At 37.1% G+C, this 9,872-nt stretch overlaps 1 protein-coding gene across 2 annotated transcripts in view; it reads left to right on the top strand.

Annotated features, from left to right (window-relative positions):
* Window positions 1-9,872, top strand: part of CDK13 (cyclin dependent kinase 13) — a 119,264-nt gene that overhangs the window by 31,113 nt on the left and 78,279 nt on the right. For both annotated transcript variants that reach the window (XM_039237986.1, XM_039237987.1), the window contains exons 3-5: window positions 1,426-1,596; window positions 3,245-3,384; window positions 4,962-5,132. In XM_039237986.1, coding sequence (XP_039093917.1) covers window positions 1,426-1,596; window positions 3,245-3,384; window positions 4,962-5,132 — 482 coding nt within the window. The remainder of the gene's footprint in view (window positions 1-1,425; window positions 1,597-3,244; window positions 3,385-4,961; window positions 5,133-9,872) is intronic.

Genomic DNA, 9,872 nt, shown 5'->3' with positions numbered 1-9,872 from the left:
TTTTTTTTTTTTTTTTTTTTTTTTTTAGAAAGAACCCTTACTGTTTTTCAATCCTGATTTAGCGACCCCTTAGCTACATTACTGTAGGAGTCCATTTGTGTAGTACTTTATCTGGCTGCTTACTTGACTGTGTTCTCCAAAAGACTAAGTTCCTTTCGGAGAGGAGTTGTATCTTAATTTTTTTGTGTGTTTATTTTTTATTTATTTATTTTTTTAATTTTTTAGTGTTTTATGTATTTCTAGGAGAGAGAGAGAGAGAGAGAGAGAGAGAGACAGCATGAGCAGGGGAGGGTCAGAGAGAGAGGGAGTCACAGACCAAAACAGGCTCCAGGCTCCCAGCTGGCAGTCAGCACAGAGCCCGACGCGGGGCTCGAACCCACGAACCGCGAGATCATGACCTAAGCGAAAGTCGGACGCTTAACCGACTAAGCCACCCAGGCGCCCCTTGTGTGTTTATTTTTAAGAGGGAGAGAGACAGAGCGTGAGCAGGGGAGGGGCAAAGAGAAAGTGGGAGACAGAATCCGAAGCAGGCTCCAGGCCCTGAACTGTTGGCACAGAGCCTGACGCACGGCCCGAACCCATGAACCGTGAGATGACCTGAGCTGAAGTCAGACACTTAACTGACTGAGCCACCCATGTGGCCCTGTGGTTATTTAAATGGGCAAAATAAATAATGCCACTTAGTGTTATTTATTTAATAAAAGACTTTTTCTTTTAAGTTTGTTTATTTTGGGAGAGAGGGCATGAGTAGGGCAGGGTTAAAGAGAGAAGGAAAGAAAGAATCCCAAGCAGGCTTCACACTGTCAGCACAGAGCCCTGTGCGGGGCTTGAACTCATGAACCGTGAGATCATGACATGAGCTGAAATCAAGATTTGGATGCTCAACCTACTGAGCTGCCCAGGTAGCCCGTAGTGTTATTTATTTCTTATAAAAACCTGTTTATGTCTCGCCAACAGAGTCAGGATGCTATCACAAAACTAATGAATTTTTCTGTGAAGCAGGATATTAATTTTTTTTAGTCTTAATTTACAGTTTCATAGTAATTCTATATCATCTTTAAAATATACTATGTTTTGAACAGATTCAGATTTGCAGAAAAATAATAATTACACTACAGAGAGTCCCCACAGACCTTGTATTCAGTTTCTTCATTATTAACATCTTATGTTAGTATGGATTGTTTGTTTCAGTCAGTGAATGAATATGAATACATTGTTGTAACTAAATTCCATACTTTGTTCACATTTCCTTAGTTTTTATCTAATCATTTTTACCTCCAAATTTGGTATCTCGCGATTGAATAGTTTATTATTTTAGCTGGAAAGTAACTTAGTATTTTGCCATTGCTACTGAAGTATAAGACATGGCTGATTTTTGTTTCTCAAATAAATGTGTTTTATTTGTCTGACTCCTTTCTTTTTTAGCTTACGAGGAAATATTTCAGTAAAAGCGGTTAAAAAAGAAGTAGAGAAGAAACTACGATGTTTACTTGCTGATTTACCACTGCCCCCTGAGCTACCAGGAGGAGATGATCTCTCAAAGAGTCCAGAAGAAAAGAAAACAACAACACAGTTACATAGTAAAAGGAGGCCTAAGTATGTGCTTGCTTTCTACCTGCTCTTAAATTGACCAGAAATGTTTCTGGGTCCTCAAAAATCATAAGACACAAAATTAAGATTTAAAATAATAAAAAGTATGTTTATTCTTTAAACTTAAGTATATGGATAAATTCTACTAAAGTTTTGAAAAAAATTCAGAAATCCCTGCATACCTATTCAAAATGACTAATAAAACTAATTTTAATTTTCTCTTATGGTTTGTAATGTATTAATTTCTTGGGGTATTAATGTTAAAGATAATTTCTATAATTAAGATATTTAAATAACACAAAACACTGAAATTAGAGAACGTGGAAGTCAGCATTCAGTGAGCCCAAACAAAATTAGTAATGGGCAAGCTGCTGTGTTTTCCTTTGCTTTTTTGCTCCATTTGCTCCCATAACTAAATGCATTTTTCATTTTGTAAGAGGTGGAGTGGAAGAAGGTTTGAAATCTGTATCCTAAATTAGCTTCAAGTAAGTGCGTAGAGATCACTCTTTCCCTTGAAATGTGTTCATCAGTTAAGAACGGAGCATGTTGATTTCTTTTTTTACTTCTACTTAACCAACGGAAAGTACGAGTAAGACTGAGTTAGATCTGATTTTAGAATTGCTGTTCAGGTATCTTGTGTGAGTATGAGGCAATTTTCTAGTATGGAGTAGAAAACTAAAAATCTTTTAAAATAGTCTTCCTGAGTATTGTAGCTTTATTCCTTTACTTGAATTTCTATTATGTACCAGAATATTGAAAGACTATAAAATTATGTATCTGTTTGAAGGATGTCAAATATTTGTCATATATTACACACACACACACACACACACACACACACACACACACAGTATGGATTCCTGAGAGTTGATTCCTGAGAGTTTTTACTCTTTTGGACTAAATATATTTCTAGTATTTCCATTTATTTTTAATTTTTAAATTATTATTTTTTAATGTTTTATTTCCTTCTGAGAGAGAGAGAGAGAGAGAGAGACAGAGAGAGAGAGAGAGACAGTATGAGCAGGGGAAGGTCAGAGAGAGAGGGAGACATAGAATCTGAAACAGGCTCCAGGCTCTGAGCTAGCTGTCAGCACAGAGCCCGACACGGGGCTTGAACCCACAAATCAAGAGATCATGACCTGAGCCGAAGTTGGACGCTCAACCGACTGAGCCACCCAGGTGCCCTTAGTATTTACATTAAGATAATTTCATTTAGCTGTAAGTCTGAATTTGTTAGTAAGCTTTATAGTTAGAGTTTTGGCAGTGTTCATTATCAAACTTGCTTTTCGGAAGCATATAAAAGTTCTATATATTTTGTATTTGTATATTTATATATTGTATATATATAGAGAGATGATGAATGAAAGGGAAAACTTCCTAGAGATTGGTTAGAGAACTTTGACTTTTTGTATTAGTGTTGGTTTTATCCACTCATTGAAAAATTATATTTTATTAGTCTGGAAGTTCTTCATATAAGCTTTAGTTCTCTTTCTTAGTTTGTTAGTCTATAGATGAAGAGTCAGTATGGAAGAATGATGCCTTGACTTTCATGATAATTTATAATACCATTTGGGAGAGGGTGGATATTAAATATTAAACAGTTTATTCAGCTTGCTTGATTGTATATAAAAACTTAAGGAACTATATTTGATAGAATATGTGGGCCTCGCTATGGTGAAATCAAAGAAAAAGATATTGACTGGGGAAAACGCTGTGTGGATAAATTTGACATCATCGGAATTATTGGAGAAGGTACCTATGGACAAGTTTACAAGGCCAGGGATAAAGACACTGGTAAGTATGCAAAATACTGTGGCTCTTTGGATCTATTGCATGTACTCAATTTGTGTTTTTTAAAGTGTTTTTTTTTTTTTTTTTTTTTAGTATTTGTGATGTGTACTATGGTGGGATTTAGAGTTCTTTAATTGGGAATAAATGCTTACATTGTTAGTAATCGGGGGAAAAAAGTATCTTGACCTTAATTTGCCTTATTTAGTAGTAAACTTTGTTGTATTAAGCCTTATGCAACACTTTCTCTTTTAGCAAAATATTTTTTCTGTCAAAGTTACCCTTTGTGTAGAGGCCAGATTTGGCAGCTTAATCTTTTAGAACATAATCAGGAACCTTCGAGAAAGGTTTAAAAGGTCTTGCAGCCAGTAAATGGTAACTGTGCAGAGGCTACATATTTTACTAAATAACGTATAGAGCCAGTGTTTCATCTTTACTTACAATTCCGTGTTGAAATAAACCAATAGATTAAAATAGCATAGCTGTTTGAAGCCATCTGGAATACGGGAGACTAGGGTACCTTATGCTTGGAAACTCTGGAAGGCAGTTACACCATAGAGTAATAATATTTATAATGGTGATTCTGCATTTTCAAAAAGATTAAATTATAGCTTTTAAAAGCTGTTTAATAAAGAATCATACTACATTTTAGACTTCCATCAAAATCAAATAAGTTTTAATGATTAAAAGGATAAATATCCTTCTTTTGGAAAATTTGTAAGTACAGAATTCCTTTTTTCTGCAAAGAAGCAGAATGAACAAACCTTTATTATAGTGAATTTTTTCTTATAATAGGGTTTGTGTGTGTGTTCTATTTAATAGTTAGATCTTACCTGACACAGTCGTCACTCATATCTGAATTACGAAGCCATTAAGTGTAGTGGGAAGAGCACATACTTTTGAGATAGATAAACCGGATTTTGAATCCCTGTCTCACTGCTGGGTAATGGGGCAGCTTTGAACCAGTTAATACGCCTGAGCACATTTTCTCACCTGTACCTGACAAGTTTTATGCATGTATAAGCATTTTGTATAAATTTAACCTCCTCTCTACTTCTTTTTTTTTTTTTTTTTTTCCTTAATGGAGAGAGAGCATGGGCAGGGGAGGGGCATAGGGAAAAGGAGAATCTTAAGCAGGCTCCATGCTCAGCATGGAACCAAAAGCAGAACTCGATCTCAAACGCGTGAGATCATGACCTGAGGTGGAATCAAGTTGGACAGTTAACCGATTGAGCCGCTCAACCATTCCATCCCCTGCTTCACTTGTTGAAAATTGTAGTGTAATGCATCTACTGCTCATCATCTTTTTTTTTCATTTAATATATCTTGCAGAGCATACAGTGACAATACTTAGGGACCTATCCCATCCTTTTTTAACAGTTACATAGTATTCCACAGGTTGCATAATTTAATTAGAGACTTAATTTCTTGAACTGTGAACATTATCAGTTGGTACTTTGAAAGCTAAAATATATTTTGTGAGTGGTAAGAGGTAGGAACAGAAATTTTGAATTAAAATAAAATTAAGAAAACTGTCACTTGGTTTTGTCAGTTGCTAACTTCGTTTTATTTAATTTTTATAGGAGAAATGGTAGCCTTAAAGAAAGTACGTCTAGATAACGAAAAGGAAGGCTTTCCAATTACTGCAATTCGAGAAATTAAAATTCTCCGGCAGCTTACCCATCAGAGTATTATCAATATGAAGGAAATAGTGACTGATAAAGAAGATGCTTTGGACTTTAAGAAGGATAAAGGTATGAGTGCATATTTACATACCCAGTTCTGCATATGCATGATGTTGCTAACTTGCAGATTTTGTCATAGGTATTGACCAGTTGAGTAATAACTAGGTACATAAAACTATTGGGTTAATGTCATACTCTTTTTTTAAATGTAGTTGAGTTGAAAAATTATTTATTTACTTTAGTGATTTTTGAGTCCCCTAAGTAAACAAAAGAGCATACTTATCAGTATTACACATATTCAGTAGTAGTAGCAGCAGCAGCAGCAGTAGTAGTAGTAGTAGTAGTTGTTTTTTTGAGCATCAGTTTTTTGAGCATCAGTGTATAATTTTTAGTCTTCACTTTTTTAGTTATTGACAAATAGTTTATAGTAGTATGGAATATGTATTTATCTTACAGTTTTTAAATGCTTTAATGCCTTAACATATAAGAAAACTTTATGGTAGGCATTTATATTATTTCTGAAGGTGGGGAGGCAAAAATTTTACCTGAAATTGCCTTTAATGAATTATAGTGGTATATGCTTGACACTTAGCAGAAAAGCTAAAAAGAAATTAGCGTGCTCTTAAAGTAGTTATCATAAGGCATATGGTAGGTGAAAGTCTCTACTTCCAGTAGGTTTTAGGATCTTCAAGGTGAGATTTTCAAACCAAAGTTGACTCCTATAACCTATAGTTTTTAAAGAGCAGAATTCTTTTTCAAATTAAATCTAACATAGATTAAAATAGGTATGTTCTGATTGAACATGATACTTACCCCCCTCCCATCCCCAACTACACACACACACACACACGGAATCTTACTTTTCTGGGGAACAGTATAAAAATGATTGACTTAATACTTAGCAATTATTTTGTAGAAAGGAACTACTTCTAAAAGTATTCTGTATGCACTGTGTGGAAAATTAGAATCATCTTTTTTTAAAAAAATTAAAAAAAATTTTTTGATTATTGTTGAGAGAGACATACAAAGTGTGAGCAGGGGAGGGGCAGAGAGAGAGGGAGACACAGAATCCGCAGCAGGCTCCAGGCTCTGAGCTGTCAGCACAGAGCCCGACACGGGCCTCAAACACACGAACTGTGAGATCATGACCTGAGCCGAAGTCGGACGCTTAACCGACTGAGCCACCCAGGCACTCTAGAATCATCTTTTTAATTTATATTCCTTTCATTAGTTTTTATCCATAATAACAATACCTTAGCTTGATGTTTGGTCCAGTTTATATTTTTCATCATTTCTTACTGTGTAGTAGAAAGGGATACTGGTTTGAATTGTGTTAGAGTGGCTGGGATTTGTGACTTTGCTTATGAGCAGTGCAGCCTTATTATTAGCAAGGTCTTTAGCCCTTCTGAGCCCTTGTGGCCTCTTCATCCATTAAAGGGAAACATTATTTCTCTTACTGTGTAGTGAGGAGTAAATTAAGATCTTATACATGAGGTTTGTGTGTGTTTTTTATTAACAGCATACTATAGCCAAATTAATGTATTTGTTCTTCCTCCAACATACCCTGAACCTCCTGCTGCTTTTATTTGTGGGATCACATCCCTGCCTATTTCTTTAACCCCATCTCTGCCATTTTTCTGATTGCCTACCAACTTCAGTCATTTAGTGCCGATGCACATCTCTGCCTTAAAGTCTTTACATCTGCTGCTTCCTTCTACCCTCAACACACACATGCATGCACGTATGCATACATATGTGCAGTCACAATTTGAAAGGCTGATTTCTCATCCTCTGAGTCACAGACTGAATGTTACTTTATTCATCAGTGAGGCCTAACTGGACCACTTTCCACTGAATGGAGACGCAGCAATCTAAAAGCCCTAGATTTTTTTTCATCATAACTTTTTCCAGAATAACTATACTCACTTGTTATTTACTTGTATGTCTACATGAGAATGGGAACCGCACCCATTTTAGTCATTATTATAACCCTTACCTAGCTCAGTGACTAGGCCATTGAAGGTACTGAATAACTAATTGCTGGATTGGTAAATAACCTCTGTGTACTATATTCTCTCTATACTTTAATACTTTTTAGAAGAATACTGTAAAGTAGTCAGAATTTTCCTTGTATCATATTTATGGTCCTAATTTATTTTCCTTATTGGTTTATAAATTCCCTGAGTCCTTTGGTTTTTGCTTTGTGTTTTCTCCCCACAATATCTATCACTATATTTTACAAACCATAGATTTTCTTCTATATGTTTCTTCGTCTTTCCCCCCACCATAATCCTATTTGTTGGAATCATGATAAGTAAGAAGGTATTTTACTATGGAGAAGTTACATTTAGATGTCAGATATTAGTTGAATATACTATAATATGTCAAGGAGTATAGAATTTAAAACAAAATCTTCTTTCAAAATTATTTTATTGAGATAAAATTGACATTGCATTATATTAGTTTTAGCAACATAATGATTTGGTATCACATATATTGTGAAATGAGCACCACGATAAATCCAGTTAACATGCATCACTACACAGTACTTTCTTTCTTTTTTTTTTTTTTTTGATGAGAACTTATTTTTTAGAGAGGAGAGAGAGAGAGAGTGCACAAGCTCAAGTGAGCATGAATTGGGGAGGGGCATAGGGAGAAGGGAGAGATAGACTCTTAAGCAGGCTCCATGCACAGTGTGGAGCCCAGTATAGGGGATGATCTCAACCATGAGACCACTATCTGAGCCAAAATCAAGAGTTGGATGCTTAACCGACAGAGCCACCCAGATGCCCTGTGATGAGAACTTTTAAGATCTTTTCTCAGTATTATTAAGCATAGTCGCCATACTGTGTATTACATTCTCATGTACACAATTATTTATTTTGTAATTGGAAATCTTTATCTTTTGACCCCCCTTCACCCATTTTGCCCACCTCTTGTACCCTGCCTCTGGCAACCACCAATCTGTTCGTTCGTTCTTTCCTTCCTTTCCTTCCTTTCCTTCTTTCTTTCTCTTTCTTTCTCTCTTTCTCTCTCTCTTTCTTTCTTTCTTTCTTTCTTTCTTTCTTTCTTTCTTTCTTTCTTTCTTTCAGACAGTGTGAGCAGGGGAAGGTCAGAGAGAGAGGGAGACACAGAATCTGAAACAGGCTCCAGGCTCTGAGCTGTCAGCACAGAGCCTGACGCAGGGGTCAAACCCACGAACTGTGAGATCATGATCTGAACCGAAGTCAGAAGCTTAAACGACTGAGCCACCCAGGCGCCCCCCCCCCAGTCTGTTCTTTAGATTATCTATGAGTTTGGGGGGGAGTTTTTGTTCCTGTTTTTGTTTTAAATTTCACATACAAGTGAGAGCATATGATTATTTGTCTTTTTCTGTTTGACTTGAGGCCACAAAGCCCTCAGGGTCCATCCACATTGTTGCAAATGGTAAGATTTCCTTCTCTTTTATAGCCGAATAATATTCTACCATATATTTATGCTACATTTCATTTATTCAGTTATCTTTTGACAGACACTTAGGTTGTTTCCATGTCTTGGCTGTTGTAAGTAATGCTGTAGTGAACATGGAGGTGCATGCATCTTTTTGAGTTAGATTTTTATTTCTTTTGGATAAATAACCTGAGTTTTTGAGGCACTTCTATACTGTTTTTCTTAATGGCTGTGCCATTTTACATTCCCACCAAGAGTGGGTGAGGGTGCCCTGTTCTCTCCATCCTCACCAGCACTCGTTTATGTCTTGTCTTTTTGGTAATAGCTATTCTAATAGGTGTGAAGTGATATGTAATCCTTTTCCAGTGAATCTATTAAATTTGGTTTGTTTTATTTCAGAATGTGTGAGCAGGGGAGAGGGGCAGAGGAAGGGAGAGAGAGAGAGAGAAAGAGAATCAGAAAGAGAATCTTAAGTAGATTCCACACCCAGAGCAGAGCCCAATGCAGGGCTCAGTCCCACAACCCTAGGATCATGACTTAAGCCAAAATTAAGAGTTGGCTGCTCAACTGACGGAACCAGCCAGGTGCCCCATGAATCTATTAATTCTGATGGGAAACATGATGATGCAGCTGATTTGGTGGAAAGGGAACTAGATTTGAAGTCTTTGGGTTCTAATCCTCGTCATGCTAGGTCTATGCCATTATACCAATTGTGATTGCTGTTCTGGAGCAGAAAGACAGTGTGGGAATTTTGATTTAATATTTTATATAAGAATTGATAAAAGTAAAACCAAATACAGCAATTTAAATTTGAAAATTATAAACACAATAATCAAGTAAAATTGCTAACATAAAAATAGAAACATTTGTGGGGTGCCTGAGTGGCTCAGTTGGTTGAGTGTTGGACTTCTGGTTTTAGCTCAGATCATGATGCCAGGGTTGTGAGATCAGTCCCCAAGTTGGGCTCCACTCTGAGGAGCTTAAGATTCTCTTTTCTCGGGGTGCCTGGGTTGTTCAGTAGGTTAAGCCTTTGACTCTTGACTTTGGCTCAGGTCATGATCTCGTGGTTCATGAGTTCCAGCCTTGTGTTGGTCTGTGTGCTGAGGGCACAGATCCTACATGGGATTCTCTCTCTCTCTCTCTCTCTCTCTCTCTCTCTCTGTCTCTCTCTCTCTCTCTCTCTCCCTCCCTCCCCCTCTCTCCTCCAAAGAGGCCACATCTCCAAACAGCTTGCTTTGCTCTTGGCCCGTCTCCAGACATTTGTTTCCACTTCCCCTCCGTGGGGGCCCGGGGGGCGGTCGGGGGCCAGGAGGAGACGGAGAGCCCGGCCAGTCCTCCTGGCTCTTCTTGGACGCGAACACTTCGGCGGGTTCTGCGCAC

Source organism: Hyaena hyaena, unplaced genomic scaffold, assembly GCF_003009895.1.
Source record: "Hyaena hyaena isolate Hyena2069 unplaced genomic scaffold, ASM300989v1 scaffold_133, whole genome shotgun sequence".
NCBI lineage: Eukaryota > Metazoa > Chordata > Mammalia > Carnivora > Hyaenidae > Hyaena > Hyaena hyaena.
Note: the sequence above shows the minus strand (reverse complement) of the source record. Positions and strands in the feature narration are given on the sequence as shown.